At 40.5% G+C, this 17957-nt stretch overlaps 1 protein-coding gene and 1 pseudogene across 1 annotated transcript in view; both read right to left on the bottom strand.

Moving 5' to 3' along the window:
* Nucleotides 1–9154: 9154 nt before the first annotated feature.
* On the bottom strand, nucleotides 9155–9745 carry LOC107740836 (myosin light chain 4 pseudogene; annotated as a pseudogene).
* A 1441-nt stretch (nucleotides 9746–11186) lies between these two features.
* Nucleotides 11187–17957, bottom strand: part of LOC107740835 (adenylate kinase isoenzyme 5-like) — a 12735-nt gene continuing 5964 nt past the window's right edge. Inside the window, exons 2-8 of the mRNA XM_016553358.1 lie at nucleotides 14731–14917; nucleotides 14069–14242; nucleotides 13695–13867; nucleotides 12813–12926; nucleotides 12519–12710; nucleotides 12224–12310; nucleotides 11187–12135 (exon numbers count right to left, since the gene is read on the bottom strand). Of these exons, the coding sequence (XP_016408844.1) occupies nucleotides 12115–12135; nucleotides 12224–12310; nucleotides 12519–12710; nucleotides 12813–12926; nucleotides 13695–13867; nucleotides 14069–14242; nucleotides 14731–14917 (948 nt within the window). The 3' untranslated portion in view covers nucleotides 11187–12114. The remainder of the gene's footprint in view (nucleotides 12136–12223; nucleotides 12311–12518; nucleotides 12711–12812; nucleotides 12927–13694; nucleotides 13868–14068; nucleotides 14243–14730; nucleotides 14918–17957) is intronic.

The raw sequence follows: 17957 nt of genomic DNA, 5'->3' as shown, positions 1-17957 counted from the left end.
AGACAGAACGTAAAAAATATAAAATTACAAAACCAACACATTTGATAGGATGACTGACATCTATATTAATTAGAGTCCTAAAAGCTCTTAGCATGCTAAACTTTCTGGCGAGCTGTCGGCTGGAAAATATGGCTCATCTTTATGGAATGAGCACTTCCTAACTTAGTTAAGCTTACCCATAAATGAAAATTCTGTCATCATTTACTCACCCTCATGGCATTACAAACCCATAAGACTTTTGTTCATCTTCCAACCAAAAATTAAGATATTTTTTAATACCTGAGAGTTTTCTATGCCTCAATTCGACTAAAACTTTGACGCTTTATTAATTTAATCCATATGATTTGAGCAGTTTAGTCTGAAGAACAATTATTGCTTTATATGATGAACAGATGTAATTCAGTCTTTTATTCACATATGCATGCACATAGAGCACATTAAATATGGCAAACAGAAGCTTAAACATGTTTGTGTGACAGGCAAGAACAAACTTCATTGGTTTAAATGTAAATAGCCTAAATTAAATTCAGTCTGTTCATCATATCAAGTCTCTCTAAAGTGCCTCAATTATGGGTAATGAAAGGTTCATATTTTGGTTTTGGGAGTCCCCAACAACAGGTTGGCATGCATGCAAGGTCAAAAAACACTTTCATTGTTTTATAATATGCATTTATTTTTACCTTACTTGCTCAACGACTCCCAAACGATTCGCTCAACGATTCATTTTCCCAAACCCCTCCTTTGCGTGATGCTAATCTGCAGTGACTGGTCAGATTGGTCGATTTAATTTTCATTTAATCTTGCCTGTTATTCCTGATAAAGCAGCGTTTGTGAACGCAGTGCTGCTTTGTATACAGCGTTACCGGGGAAACCGCTATTTTACCGCTCCAAAAGCGGCACCTAGTGGCAAAAAAATTAATTTGCATTTTTATTCAGACCAATGCGAAAAAAACATTTTAAAATCGGACATTGCCTTACCATGGAAATGGTACTTAGCGGCGGTGTCAAGTGTCATATTACAAAATGCATTACGATCAAAACTTTTTATAATCTTGACATAAAACATATAATAGGAAAGGTCGAAGTCTCAGGATTTCATATTTTGTGGTTATTTTGTGATAGAAGAAATATAGAGAAATCTAGACATTTGTGACAGAAAAATGCATAAAAAATTCAATGGAGTTTTGATGGCACCCGATGGCTGTTTGTGGTATAACGCCCTAAATAAAATCTCACAGAAACTTTTGAAAAAAAAATTCATATCAACTTCAAATTTGGAACATAACTTATTTAGACATAAGGCTTTACTTTACTTGTTTAGCAATTTTAGAGTAACCTGTTATGTAAAATAATTATTTTATATAAAATATAATAAAAATTGTACAGTGCATTTTCTTTACAGTAAATTTAAACTTCTATAACTTATTGACATTTAAATTTTTAAAAAAGAGACCAACCTTTCCTCTGTTTTCCAAAGTGTTCATGAATTATAACAATTTAAGTTTGGATAGTGCACTTTAATGCCTATTTAACAAAAAATGGGGGGTGACAGTTAAGGGGTTAAACTGATCAATTCATTTTACTGCTAGATTTATTTATTAACATCTCTTAGGTTGCAATAAAAACATCTTAAATTGTCTTTCAAAGATGCATGAAAGTCTTCTGAGTTAGCAATGACATCAGGGTGAGTTGTAAATGATGACAATTTTAATTTTCGAGTGAACTAAACTAAAACCGAGGTTCTCAATATGGAAATTCATAGTTTTTCACCAACCGCTCTCTCTACTGCTTTAACAACACCACAGTAAGTTATCAATCTGGTGCTGCTTGTGTGGGATGTTATGTCATAGAGGATACAACACCTACTAAACTGGAAGTCCGCATATGGTTTGGCTTAGAGGGTAAAATAAACACACTGCGATCTGTTCTTGATCCCCTGCGAACATTAATTCACTAAACTATGTCCAAATAACCATATTCAGCTGGCATTTGCAGTAGGTGGGGTCAAATAAAAAGTGATGAATTACTCCACAAAAACACTCAAATTGCCGAGTCCACATTTGAGGTGCTTAAAGCTGCCATATATGTCACACAAACGAGATTCAACATAAACTTTATTATAAAACAAAGCTTGTTTATCCATCATTCCCTATTCCCTCAAGCGCAGGAAGCTCAAGGAAACAGCTGCACCATCATAACTGTTTAAGAACTGACTTTGACCTCCACCCAAACCTGCTGAAATGGCACAGCAGGCTGGAGCAACCTGTTCCATCCTGGACGGTAACCTAACATATTGATTGTTCTAGGAGCAGAGTGCATTGGCGGTGAGCTGGAGGACTGTGTGTAGAGAAGCAGAGGAGACACCTGACTGGGGAAGATTTTAATGAACTCTGGCAGGTTCCTGTGGCCATGTCATTGTGCATAAAGTCAGCCTGCCGAACCGCTCATCTCCCCACAGGAGCAACACTAGCCTCTGAATCTGACTGACTTCAACCATCGCTCTGTGCTGTCTTTATACGCTTGATTCATTGCACTCGGTGTGGCTTTTATCAATTGGCTGGTCATAATTTCCTCAGGGTTTGAATATAGCTTCTCAATCATCATACAATGAGTCCTAGCGAGTTCCATATATATGACAGTGGATATATGTAGGTCATGACCAGATCGGTCTGCTAGGAAACTGTAAATCTCAATGGGAAGGCGATGAAGGCATGGTAGTCCAGCCTGACTAAACATCTTGGTTCAATCCTTTTAATTCTGGTGACCAGACGCCTGAACTACTGCAGAAAATATGTTACAGAATGGATATTGCCTGCACAATCCCAGGTGTTATGTAGAGACGGAGAAAGAAATATTTTGATATCGATGCCCCCTAAGTGACGTTCTAACAGTTTTCTGCTATTGACATTTTAGCATCTTTTTGAGGATCAACCTTAACGCTGTACTTTCCTAGCTACCGGTTTAAGCTGTAATCACACTTTCTGTATTCTGTTGTATGTTGCTTTTATAAAGAAGAGCATACATATATACAGTAAGTGTTGGGGCAATAATGCCCTCTAGTGATATCGCATGCCATCACATCAATTGTAACACCGAACATGTGCATTTTCAAAGTGCAAATGGGTGTTTGTTCTCGTTTGTATCATGATACTAACTGTCGAATGTGGCCGCAAGTCAGTCCTCACGTGGTCATCAGAGAGAGACTTCGTCCTTCTTACAAGACTGCAAAATCTCTGCAACACACAAGCACAGCACACAACTCCAGCCGATGATGTCATCTGTAACTAACCCATCCCCCATCAGTGAGGAAGATTCAGTGCAGATTTGAGGGCTTGTGCACTGAGATACCTCAATGGTACTGATTAAGGTATGCCTGGAACATCCTCTCCTCATTTTCTCAGTCAAAAGGGCCCAAAGGGCATTTCTTTTAAAGACGTTTATAAACACGGAGCTCTTATAATGACTTTTGACATTATATTTTGATTATTTATGTCAAACATGCTAAATGTCATAAATATGCATGCCAAATATACTGTATATAATTTTAAGATATGTCAAAAGACATTTATAAGATCTACATATTCTAAGGAGACAAAGGAGGCTTTGCATTCTTCCAAGCTTTCTCTCTCTATCTAACAATCTCCGAGAGTTAAACCAGCTATGGAACAATATGAATTGTATATATTAACGTTCAAAAGAGTATGATCTTATGCTCACCATGGCTGAATTTATATATAAAAAAAACATTACATACAGTACATAATCAATATATATATAATTACAATTTTAAATAACTGTTTTCTATTTTATTTTAAAGTGTAATTTATTCCAGTGATGGCAAAGCTGAATTTTCAGCAGCCATTACTCCAGTTTACAGTGTCACATTTCTGACAATCCTTCCAAAATCATTATAATATGCTGATTTGGTGCTCAAGAAACGTTGTTAGTATTATCAATGTTGAAAACTATTCTGCTGCTTACAATTTTTTGTGGAAACTCTCCACAAAATCTTTATTATTCACTACTAAAACCCTAAACATTTTTGCTACTTGAAATAAAATAAATGGTAATTTAATTTCCGAGATTTCGCCCATCATCTATGGGAGGCAGATCTTTCTCTGTTATGGCTCCAAAACTTTAGAATTCATTGCCCCGGTCTCTTCGGACAATAACCTTACCACACTGCATGAATTTAAGTCTAAACTCAAAACCTAAGTTTTCAACCAGTCACAATATGTTTTTTCTTAAACTGTTATGGCTTTCTGCTATATTTGATTATTTGCTGTATTTGACTGTTTGCACTACTACTGTGATATGCAACTGCAATCGCACATGTCTTGGACTTGGCAAATGTCTATTGTCCTTCTATGTATGAAATTATTGTTTATTGCTATTGTCATTGTGAAGCATTCTTGAGCTTGGGAAAGGTGCTATATAAATTAAACATATTATTTTTTATTAAAAAAGTTGGCATGTCACCATTTCTCATTTTCAATTAGTTTACCGCGGAGTGCTAAAATAACTAAATAAATTAAAACTAAAAAAAAAATAAAAAATAGTTACAGTATTACAAAAACACAACAAAATTACTAAAACTTTCAAATTGAAGTGAAAGCAGAAAGTTAAATTATTAAAATCTAATTTTAAATATCAAAACGCTAATACTACAAAGAGACGGAGAGAGAGAGAGACTCATGCCTCATTCATATTAGCTATAGGATGAGCATTTAATGTGTGAGTGAAATACAACAAAGCAACAAAAACTGATGACTAGAAAAGGAGACTCTTTTGAAATATCTTATACCTTATATATTTTGATGTCCCTCTCCCACTGTAAGCTTCTGAGATCAGTCTTCCTTAGCACTCTTAGTTCTCTGACATTTAGGATGATATTTGCACCACGCTGAATCTAAGCCTATCACCTCATGTCTCTATTGGGGCCGTCTGAGGAGAAAGTCTCGCCTGTGAGACGTCTCCACATAAGGATCCTTTTGTTATTTCTCAGTGAACCCGTGCGCTCCAGACTTAAAGAATAAAATATACGTCTGGACATCAATGAATAATAAACTGTTGTTTGAGATAATAAAGATGCTCGAGCTCAGTTTTCAAGGCCACGCTTCCTTGATCATGTGCCAAACGTTCTCTCGAGATCAACTACCCCCAGAATCGACTACAGTTTCACGTCCATTGGTTTCTTGTGAACTTAAACTCGACTGCCATATGTACATCCCAATGTGAACCTATATCCACATGCATGCACAAAAAGAGTCATTAGCTGGGCAGACGTTGTCTTTGGATCTGAACTCAACTAAAACGGTTATCTCTGTCAGTGGTCTTTATGTCCTGAAAGAATGTATAAAAACAACCATACACGTCTCTAAAATAAAACATACTTTGTCTTTTAGGCATGAAAAGAGACTAAGATGGTTACAGCTCAGTCCTGCCACGGAAAATAGCCTTTGTGTGGGACAGATTCACTTCTGGGCCTATAGTCGAACCTAAAGAATCAATCTCTGATGTTCAAATCCGAGAGGCCTGTCAAAACGACATTTTCATCCGAACCATTCAACAAATAAGAATCAAACTCTGAGGTTTCATCTCACACTTTGGAAAACTGGCCACCTAGAAGCGAAATACACTAAATGACTCACAGGGTATTTAACATGAGAGATGTGGCATATGAAAATGGAAAAGGACACATGCCTGATAGACATAATGTGTGTGGTGACAGGAATGAGTATCTGATTGATGGGTGGCTGCTTTTCCTGGGTTTGTTTGGGATGTAACAGAGGGGAAGTACAGATGTGGTGTCAACCGGGCTTGCCAGGGCATTACCTGTCAGCATAAACAAACTCTCCTCTCATAAACAATGAAATAAAATCCTTCCTTGGACTTGCCTGCGGTTCTGTTTTTGCTCTCCTGATTGAGTATAGATGGGGAAAATCCAGTGAGCTTCAAGCTGCCAAAGCTGTAAGCAAAAGAGGGTTGGTGAGCTGCCATCATAACGGCAAAAAGATATAAATCGCACGAAAAGCGAATCTCATGGACAAGCATTTAAATCTTGGCGAAACTTCTAAGCGCCTAAATTACTCATTTACTGCAGTTATAGATCACAAAGAATGTTGTTATGCAGAGAACATCACAAAAATGTCAGATATGGGAAGACTGTGGAGGATTCCCGCCAAACATAATGTTATGATATGAACGACTTTTGTTTATTTTCACAGCATTGATATAATGAGGAAAAGGTGGATTTACAAGAACAAGATGCGTGACAACCACGAGGAAAAGAGCTCAGGTATTTTTCGGAGGTTCAAAGCTGCGAAATCTGCCTTCTTTATCGCTCGACTCTCATAAAGTTAGTAATATGACCCAACACTGATCTTTACCAGACCCACTGATCTATACAGATTCAAGTACAACTTATACCTTACTTAGCCAATCAATGTTATAGTCACTGTGTCCTAACCTTAATTACAGTGAAATTGAATGCAGGGCCCAGAACAGCCTAGGGTGCCTATTTGAGGATGTGTACTGATGGTCTGCATTTTATGAATTTGATATGTATCATCTGAAAGAAAATAAGATTGCAAAAATTAATCACACGGTGCTGCTCTTCAAATAGACCATAGTGATTATGCACAGGAGAATAATCAATAGCAGAAATAGCCAGTATACCGATACTACCTATTCAAAGCTCACACGTTTGATAGTTTTAACTTCTTTTTAAAGAAACTGGTATACTCGAACTTTCGCAATGCACAAAAGGTTATTTGTAGTGTAAAATTATTGTTTTGACTATAAAAATATTCTTCACACTCTAATATCATAAAATTAAGCAATATCACACAAGCCACAGCACTGTTTTTCCAAATATCGGTTGTGATTTAGCCTACTCTGCGATAATCACAGTTAAGCTAATATTTACCAACAGAGTAAAAGCGACTGTGGTCTTGTTTTTAAGCAACACTTAACCCTCTGGGGTCGAGGGTTGATATTAAGGAACTTGAACACACATTACCTTTTTCTGTTTCCAAACAACCCTGAAGAGTTTCGCAACTCCCAGAAACAGACAGCATCAACGAATGAATCAGTGTTTTTTGAAGTAGCTGGTCGAATGATTCATGAATAGCCCGGTTTGGACTGTAATTGTTTCTCATGTGGACGTCTGTAAAAATAAATTTACATGGCACCTCAGTGATAAAACTCAGATTCGGATGGCGATTTATTCACAATGGAGAAGAGTTCTATGATCCTACGAACGCTGGAACGCGCTGCCCACGTGGCAGTCGCATGCTTGCTGTAAGGTAAACATAAAGCTGCTCGGTTTATATTTTTATGTATGTAATTGTAGGCCTATATAATAGCCTACATATTTTAAAATTGAATTCCATACATGCTGCTGCCATAATAATGGCACATTTCAGTAGTTTATATGCTTTTCCTTTCTTTTTTTCTTTTTATTCTTAACAGCTCCTACTCGCTGTGGTGGAGCAGAATGAAATATTGTTCTCATAAGTATTTTTTCCCTTCGTTATAGAAGCATGCACATTACAGCGAAGTGCAGCAGTTACCATACAGTTCTCGGCAATGGTCAAATAAGATTTAGACATTGAATTTTTAATCAATTTCTTCTTGTAAACTCAGAGACGTGGATTCGAACGTCAATTAATTCAGCCAGGGATTTTTACGCGGTGGTGGTAGAAAAACACCGTCATTAGGATTCGGGCAGCAATGTACAATCATTGATTAATGTCACAACCCCTACTGTTTAAAAATCGCTGACGTCCCCATGAGAAAGAAGAAAGACTCATTTAGTAGTACTGTTGAATTAATCGTTTTTTAAATTTTTTTTTTTAATGAAATTTAGTGACTCACTCATGAAAACTTATTAATTGTTTAACGACGTAACAACACCGGAACTGTTCATTGTTTGTATCACTCCGCTTCTTTATTTTAATGCTTCTTTATTTTAATGCGTACAGAGCCCTGCACACATGCGAGAAAAGATAGGCCTATATTAAGAATTCGTTTCGCGACATAACTAAAATAAAAATTGGGAACGAATTAATCAAACGTGGACCACCAATTAAAAAGTTTCACCGTGGACGAAGCGGAGTCCAGCCCGGGGTCGTCCTTTGTCGAATCCGCTGGCCGCTCCGTTCTCAAGCCCGCCCACCTCTGCTCACTCAAGCTGGCCTCCGCATACTCTAGTCCGCCGGTCACTCTAGGCTACACAAAATAATGTTCTTTTTAGCAGCATCATATGACCCCTTTAATTTGTGGCCATTATACCATATTTAGGCTAGTGCACAAAAATAGACAAGCACAGTGATACAAACAGTGAAAAGTAGTGCTGTTGGACATGATGGCTGCTTTGGAAATTGCATAATCTCTGAGTAGGTACTTCTTTTGAATTAATAGCTACTTAAAACATACACACACTTAAATCACGTTCACCCTGCTGGGTACAAACATCTGATAAACGTCTTTAAAAACCACGTTTTACGTAGGCCTACATTATACATAATTAACATCTTAACCACATTTTATAAATGTCTATTATTTAATATCTGACAGATGCAGATAAGCAAAACCTCTTAAGCTCTCCTGTGGCCTCATGGGATAGTAAAATGTCCATCAAACACTTCAGAATCTCGGAAATAGTTTACTCTGGGACTTTTACCTACTGTTTTGTGAATACTGTGAATTCGGACAAAAAGTTTATTTATTAATTTTTTTTGCCTAGCCTACTGTATATGCAATTTCGTATGCAGCCAATACGCCACACAGCCAAGCTAATCCGAGAATTGGATCTAATGGTTGCATAGGTTGTTTATGGCACTAAGAAAAAAATACTTAAAGGACATCGCTGCCAAAACTCCTTTTTTGGTTTTTGCTGGCACTTTTATTTTTAAGAGTACATACTGTAGATCATGTTTTCCAATACCTTCCTTCTTTACACACATCTGAGTTTGACATCTCAACAACAAGATTAACAGAACAAAAAGAAAAAAACTCAGACGAAACAAAATTTGGATGGTTTTTATTTGATGCTTTCCAAGACATACAGACAAGACATATTTTCTTTCCAGTGTTTTGACAGTTGCCATTTAGAGTTCCAATTTCATTCAGCAATCTTTGCAGCTCCGGCTCACCCAGAGAGGATGTGCTTGATGAAGGACGTGTAGTTAATGCAGCCGTTGGCATCTTCTTGTCCGGCCATCAGACGGTCCACCTCATCTTCTGTCATTTTCTCCCCAAGTGTTGCCAAGACATGACGGAGCTCAGCACCCATCACTGTTCCATTTCCTTCTTTGTCAAAGACTCTCAGACCCTCAACAAAGTCCTCAAATGTCCCCTGGTCCTTGGTTCTCGAGACATGCTGCAGCATGGGCAGGAATGTCTCAAAGTCTAGGTATTTGGTGTTCATATCTTCAGCCTTGGGCTTCCCCAGCACAGTCAGGACATCAGCGTTAGTAGGGTTGTGACCCAGAGCCCTCATCACGTCTCCACACTGGGCGTACCTTATCTTCATCTCGCCCGTTGGCGTCTCGTCAAAGAGAGTGAAGGCGTCCCTGAACTCTTCAATCTGGTCAGCGGTAAATTCCAGTGGGACACTTTTCAGGTCCAGCTCGGGCTCTTTGGGTGTCTCTGGAACTGGGGCAGGAGCTGGGGCTTCTTCTTTCTTAGGCTCTGGTTTTTTAGGCTCTGGTTTCTTGGGTTCAACTTTCTTCGGTGCCATAATGCCGATGTTAAGAGTGGAGATGGAAAACGCTGGGAAGTGTGTTGTAAAAGCCCCCGTTGGGCTTTTATATCGACGTGTCAGAGAGTGTGATAAGCCTTATCAGAACTGGAATAGTGACATACTATATAAGGAAATGAACTGGAACAGACTTGAGTGTTGCTCATACCATGTTGAAATGCTTCTTTCCAGTAGATAAAACCAGACCGACCACCCTGTTACCTCATTGGAATGAACAAATTAAATAAATGTTCTTAAATAGCCCTATTGTCAGCTTTAAATGAAACCTGTTAGTAAGTTTTTTTTTTGGCTTTTTATCAACAGGAAAACTATGTTAGCATGTAGAAACGTTAGAGTAACCTAAAAATGAAAATTCGTTAATTCACATATCTTTATGTGAGAAACAGACCAAGATGTAAGTCATTATTCACTGATAATTTTCACTTCAAGATGATTGATCAATTTGAGTGAATTGAGCTTGAGAACCGGATCAGTTTGACTCATTAATGAATCATTCTGTTCAGTTTTGTTAACTGGATCAACTGAAAAGCTACTGTGTGTACAGTGTTTGGGGGAATACCAATTTAAAAGCTATCGAACCTTTTTTAATGGCAAGAGTCTGAGAGCGAGTAAATGATAACACAATTTTCATTTGTTGGCGAACTGTCCTTTTAACATATATGGACGAGTTTACCCAAAAATGAAATTGTCATAATTTTCTCACCCTCGTGTTGTTTTAAAACCTGTATGACTTTCTTTCTTCCAAGGAACAAAAAAAGAAGATATTTTGAAGAATGTTGGTAACACTTTGGTGACCATTGACGTCCATTGTATGAACAAAAACATTTCTTCTTTTATGTTCAGAAGAAAGAAAATATGAAAAAGAAAATAATAATTAAGAGCGGAAAATCTCAAGAACATACAGCAGAACAGAGTCAAGAAGAGTGAAAAATGCACCAAGGTTTTAGAGTTCAGCGATATTTTTTGGTTCAAGCTCTAAACTAAATATGTTAGTCCAGAACATGAAAGAGAACATTTTCTGAACAACATTCAGATCATAGTGCATTTATGTCATATGTAGATTGCTTCTGAAAACCTGAAGCTGTATTATATGCAAGCAAAGAGGAGTCTCCTACTCGTGCCACGGAGAGCTGAAAGTAATTTGCCAGGCAGGTGATAAGGGTGGATCTATTCTGAGAAGCAGCACATACCAGCACTCTGTCACAGTGATGCTGTTGATAACACAGTATTTTAAGCACACTTAGCACAAAATAAAGATACCATGGTCTTTGTATGGTAAATGTTATCTAGTGTAGTTAAAAGCAAACTCGAAGCTCATGTTTTTTCCAAGCAATTTTTTTTAAAGATTTTTTTTTCTTTATTAATCAGTTCACAGATTAAAAAGTTACAAATTCATAATATTAATTTCTTAAAATGGCAGAAGTGGGTATAATTGTGGACGGCTATAAATTAACTCTTTCAAACCAGGGAGGCTATAGAACAAATTATTTTTAAGGAATAAAAGCCTGCCATCTAGTGGCTCAATTGTGAATTTGTGTTCAAAAAATTTACAAGTAATGTCAGTGTAGAGATTACATGAAATAGGTACAGATGTTTAATAGACTTTACTACTTTCCCCACAAATTTTTCAATACTCCTCAGTATTTAAAGTAACAGCGTTTTGGCACTTGCGTGATTGGTCAAGGTCTGCCAGCAAGGGCAGAAAGTCTATGTTCACTGATGTCCTACTGTGAAAAAATGGCACAGCTGGAATGAACATCTATTAATGAGAACACAGCCAGAGGACATATCTGTAGTGCCCCTCTCTCTCTCTCTGCCTCTTTTTAATGTGCTCATATTGTGGAGTAAGATAAAACCAGAAACACTGTGTTCATAAGTATAAATTAGTTAATAATCAGTAATTATTTAATCCATTTAATGTTTTTGCAGGAATAGGTGAGGTAAATTGTTTGAAAACATTTTATTTTGTTATTGTATTTGATATTATTTTATACTTTGGTGTTTTTTTTTTAGCAACTCACATTATTTCTGGCTTGAGCTCCAAATGTACATTAATAATATCAAGTCAAAACTACAGAAAATGTTGGAAAAATGTCTGCTCTAAAAAGTTATTCTTATTAAATTACTGAAAAAGTTGTACAGAGAAGATACAGTGAAGTACAAATAGAGGCAACAACAAGTGTAAAATATACAGTATAGTATATTTCTTCCTTGACTCTTTTCCCTGATCCTCGACTCTGACCCACAAGTTTATTGATGAAAAATTATGGTAAAATAAAATGTTTGGCAGGCTGCTTTTGACATTTTGGATTTAATGGCAGCAGCTGTTTGGATGTTTAGACGTCCCTCTAAAGATCTTCAGTACTGCTCTGCAGGGAGAAAAATAATGTTTATGAAATATGAAGCAAAACAGATTTTTAAGCACAAATTGTGGCTTATAGTGTAACTTCTGTTTACTGCATTTGTGTCGCTAGGGAACAGTCTCTCCTTGACAATGGTACAAATGTCTGTGAAAATGTCATCTTCTTCTCGATCAGCATCAACCTGACCAAGCACAGTGAGACAGAATTGTGTTTCACAACATAAACTAGACAGTTTTTTAAACAAAGCAGCATCTGTAATCATCCACAGAACAGCCCATGCTGTTAAAACCAGCTGAATTCAACAGTTAAGATAAAAATAACAGCCCATGCTGTTAAAACCAGCTGAATTCAACAGTTAAGATAAAAATAAGCAAAGAACAGCATCTTACCCTTACAATAAGTCCTCTCTCCTGGTAGTACTTGGCAATGAGTGTGATATTGTGTTTAAATGTATCTAGTCTCTTCTCAATAGCGTGAGTATTGTCGTCGGGACGGCCCTGCTGGGACGCTCTATTCTCTAGACGCTGCCGGAGTTGCTGATTGGAGCAGGCAAGCAAGATCACCAAGTCTGGGGAGCCAATCTGAAGGAATACTGTATAAGTGTCATTCATAGCATACAAAGACGTTTTTTCTGTAGATCATATACTATTTAGAGTAGACCATCAGAATGCTGAATATCTGACCTGCTCCTCAAAGGTGAACGCCTGTGAGATCTCTCTGGGGAATCCATCCACAATGAATCCTTTAGCATCCTGCTTTTTGATAAACTGATGTTTCAGCTCTTCAATAGTTGTCTCCTGCAGGATACCATGCCAGAACAACACTAGGGTGACTGAAGTACTATGGATTAAAGTACACTACTTAGATGTTTGGGGCATTTATTTGTTCAAAAATACAGTAAAAAACTATCACACGATCCTTATATACAGATTTGGTGCTCAATATGTTGAAAACATTTGTGTTGCTTAAAGAGTTCACACAAAAATTTAGTGGAAATGTTCTTACCATCAGGCCATCCAAGATGTGTGTTTCTTTATTAGAACAGATTTGGAGAGACATTTGGTAGCATTACATCAATTGCTCACCAGTGGATCCTCTGTAGTGAATGGGTGCCATCAGAATGAGAGTCCAAACAGCTGATAAAAACATTACAATAAGCCACAAGTAATCCACACGACTCCAGTCCATCAGTTAATGTGTGAAATGAAAAGCTGCATGCTTGTAATAAACAAAAATTCATCATAAAGATATCTTCCATCATCGATGTTTTAACTTGAAACGTTGCTTCCAGCTAAAATACGAGACTTCTATCCATAGCACTGCTATATTCACTGCAGAGGATCCATTGGTCAGCAAGTGATGTAATGCTAAATTTGATCTACTCATTTTATTTTTATACATAATATGAAAATATGCTTTTAATTTTTTTTAAATTATTTCTTTAAGAAAAAAAATCGTACTGACTCGAAACCTTTGAATGGTAGTTTATGTTATTTTAGTAATTAGGCAGCTGTAAATACACCATATCTGTGAAATTCACACATGTGGTGGTCAAACTGCCAAACCTGAGGTGCCAGTTCTCCATTGGCAATAATCTGAGCAATCAGCTCCCATTTCCTGTCACTGGGGGCATGATGCAGCAACTGGTTCCTTAAAATTTCCCCCACGGACACATGCTCATAATCATAGTGATGAGCAAGTTTAGCTGTCTGAGTGCCCTTCCCACTGCCCGGTCCGCCTGGAAAATATTATAGCAAATCCCACTTTACACAGAAATAGCACAATGGAAATGCTCATTTCAAATTAATTAAGGTCAAGGTCTACTGAATTGCATTTCATCCAGATCCAAGAGTTGGAATTCAGAATAAGATGAATTCAGAAAGAAAGCAGATGATTGAAATAGACTGAAAATGGCAAGCTGACAGTGATGACCACTCACCTATAATGAATATGATGTGTGGTCGTAGTTTTGATGGGTCAAAGACATCATATTCCTGTATGAGTCCTGAAGACTCCGTCATATCTGAGTCACTTTCTATGGAGAACTGGGCCTGGATTGGTGGGAGCCTGTCATATCGACGGTAAGGTCCGGGGCCTGGACCAGGACCACTATCTGTGGAAAGAAATGGATTACATTCACTGTTTTATTACCTCAGATGCACTCTTAATTCACTCATTTGACAGAAGCCCACACAAATCTGTGGTTAGACTTTCATTATTGAGATATTTAGGTATTTAAAACACTTGAACCATGTTTAACCTTCCTAAATTTCTTTGCAATGTTTTCATTTCACAGCTGTCCTTCAGTTTCACACTCTAAATAATGGTTCCTTCGCTGCTGGCTTTTTATCTAGAAACTGTGGTTTTAGTGATTTAAAGAAAGAGACCAATATAAAACACACATTAATATCTGTTCTGTTTGACATTATGTGTTTATGAATCATTAGAAGCTAAATAAAATGACAATAACTAAAACAGCCAATGCAGCTAAATGCAAAGTGTCATTTTACTGTATCCATCATGTATGACAAGACTTTTTTTTTTTCAAGCAGACATTTTGTTGCATGCTAAGATAATGTGCCTTCAAATTGGCTGAATTACCGAGTTTGCAGGGGGCTTTCTTTCCCTGTGCCGGGGTGATCGGTGGTAGAGGTTTTCGATCAGGTGTAATGAAAGTGTCCCAGGCCACACATTCAGGACCCCCGAGGTCTCGTGTTTTCTGCAGGCTACTCTCCAAGAATGCCAAAGGGTCCTCGGGTCTGTGGTACATCAGCCCTGTTAACATGCTCTGTGAGGTACACACAGAATTCATTTAGTTTTGTTATATGAAATGCTTATAGTTGAGTGTTTCTGAAATACGACTTTTTATTTCAGGATGTAGAACGTCTCGTTTCTGAAGGAGGGAATGGAGACGTCACGTCGGATGACCAACGAATTGGGATCTCGCTTAGAGAGACTAATCCACTTCGAGTGTAGACTAAATGAGCCAATGAATATTGGCATGCGCTTATTGCATCCAGCTGCCGCTGATCACAGCGTGAGTATAAGTAGGCAGCAGGTGCAGCGCATATTCAGGTTTTCGCTGAGGAGCCGAGCCAGTGACCCGGCCGGTCAGCGGTGGTACAGCAGTCGTGGTGATGGGACGTGACGTTTCCGTTCCCTCCTTCAGGGAATGAGAGTTACATAAATAACCGAAAACGTTCCCTTTCAGTCGGTCATTCTCGATGTCACGTTGGATGACCGACGAATTGGGATCCCTACCAAAGTGCCATGGATACTGCCCCTTCCAGTGTCCTGTGGAAGCCTCCTACGCCCCTTCTTTTTGGCGTAGGTCGGGCTTACCACAGGAAGACCAGTTACTGCTGCTATGGCACTACCTACTCAGTAAAACTGGATAACACTGGGAAAACGTTGCGGAAGCCCATCCTTCCCGAAGGAGGTTTCGGAAGCACTTACACATATGAACAACCGTCTAGGAGCATATGGAAAATTAGAGGTGATTGTAACCCTCTTGGAAAATAGCAGGAAGTCTGCCAGGGAAACACGGGCTTTGAAGCTATACTGTGGACTTTACACATATGGGATTACCGAGTTTGCAGGGGGCTTTATTTCCCTGTGCCGGGGTGATCGGTGGTAGAGGTCTCTTAGGTCTCTACATTTAGGTTAGGTCTCTACATATGGAACCCAGCCCTCTACTGGTTCTCACGGATTCATCGAGTGAGGGCCTGGCACCGGACGCTCCGCCACGTCTGGCTGCCGAGGGGACGGAGGAGCTCGACAGGGTCTGCGATATGGACTCTCTGGAGCGGTTTTAGCAAGCCGACCCAAAGCCGGGGCCTCTCAGTGCTTCTACCCGTTTGAAGTGAGAACACAGGAGGATACCAGCTCCACACAAAGGCTATAGAACCTAGCGAACGTGTTGGGGGTCGCCCAGCTCGCAGCTCTACAAATATCTGCCAGCGAGGCGCCACGAGCCAGCGCCCAGGAGGATGTAACACTTCTAGTAGAGTGAGCTCGCAACCTGAATGGGCATGGCACACCCTCTGCCTGATAAGCCAGGGTGATGGCACCCACTATCCAGTGGGCCATCCTCTGCTTAGAGACGGCATTCCCCTTTTGCCGGCCTCCGTGACAGACAAAGAGCTGGTCTGAGGTCCTGAAGCTTTGCGTCCTGTCTACGTAGCATCTCAATGCTCGGACAGAAGGGACAGCTGCAGAAAGGACAGCACGACTCTGATCGGACATTTCCAGGTGTCTTCTCGGTGAGAAGAGCACCATTCGATGAACAGGTTCCACTTCAAGGCGTATGCGTGTCTCGTAGACGGTGCTCTCGCCGAAGTGATGGTGTCAACTACCTCTTGGGGTAGGTCACCTAGAACCTCCGCGTCCCATCCAGGGACCAGACATGAAGTTTCCAGAGGTCTAGATGCGGGTGCCACAGGGTGCCCCGTCTCTGAGTCAGTAGATCCTTCTTCAGAGGAATCTGCCAAGGAGGGGCTGTCACAAGGAGCATCAATCAGGCAAACAGGTCTACCTGAGCGGCTCCGAAATGACTCCAAATCAGCTGGATCGTCTGGGGATGGAGTCTCCATTCTCCCGGGAGTGCAGCTCATGACAGTTTGAGACGGCTCAAGGCCAGGCGTACTGCCAGCAACTCTAGGCAATTGATGTTCCAGTGCAGTTGGGGGCCCGTCCAAACCCCCAACACTGCAAGCCCATCGAACGTGGCCCCCCAGCCGGTAATGGAGGCATCCGTGTAAACCACGGCATGCCTCAGGACTCGGCCATGGAGCCAGTGTTAAAGCGGTCTCATATGAAGTAGCCCCAGCGGAGGGCAGGACCTCGTACTGATATGCTCGTTCTTCGAATGCGAATCGCAGCAATGGTGTGTGGTGCGGAAGGATCGATACATGAAAGTACACGTCCTTCAGGTTGATCGCTGCAAACCAATCTCGGGGACGGATGCACCCTAAGATGCGTTCCTGCGTCAACATCTTGAATGGTAACCGGTGAAGGGCCCGGTTCAAGACACACAGGTCCAAGATCGATCGTAACCCACCACCTTTCTTGGGTTCAACAAAGTATGGGCTGTAAAATCCCATCGCCATATTGGCTGGAGAGACCGGCTCTATTGCATCCTTCGCCAGTAGGACTGCATTCTCCGCACGCAAGACAGGAGCATCAGCCGACTTCACTGATGTGATGGATGCCACTGAACTTGGGGGGACGCTGGGCGAACTGAATCGCATAGCCGAGTCTGATGGTCCGCAGGAGCCAGCGAGACGGTTTGGGTAGCCAGGCACCCAGACACCACACAAGCTGGACCAGTGGGACCACTGACGTACCCACGGTGGAGCAGCGAGGTGGAACGCAGGGACCTGAAGCCCGCTGCTGCCTGCTGGCGAGAGAGGAGGATGAGTGTGGTCTGGTGTTGGTCAGTCCGCGACTCTCCATGCCCTCTTGGGACCCAGAGACAGAGAAACCCGCTCTCCTGTCGAGATTTTTGGAAACCAGTTTCTCCACCCGGCCCTCCTCCGGGGGAGGGAGAGGTGCATTCACCATCCCCCAAAGAGCAGTTCTCTCTCTCTCTGGGTCGCCCGTCCCAAGGCCTCTTGCTCTTCCGCCAGGTTGACGGGGGCCTGGACGGCCGGGGCGGCCTGCCTACGCCCAGCTCCACGGCGCCGCTTGCTTGAGGCTGCTGCGGATGTGGCACGGGAGCGGGGGACGTCGGATCGTCTCAGTCTGCTCCTGTGCAGCCGAGAACTGCTGGGCCATGTTCTCGACTGTGTCGCCAAAAAGGCCGGTCTGGGACACAGGGACCTTGAGGA

The sequence above is a fragment of the Sinocyclocheilus rhinocerous genome, unplaced genomic scaffold (genome assembly GCF_001515625.1).
Source record: "Sinocyclocheilus rhinocerous isolate Xijiao unplaced genomic scaffold, SAMN03320098_v1.1 scaffold2330, whole genome shotgun sequence".
Classification (NCBI taxonomy): domain Eukaryota; kingdom Metazoa; phylum Chordata; class Actinopteri; order Cypriniformes; family Cyprinidae; genus Sinocyclocheilus; species Sinocyclocheilus rhinocerous.
Note: the sequence above shows the minus strand (reverse complement) of the source record. Positions and strands in the feature narration are given on the sequence as shown.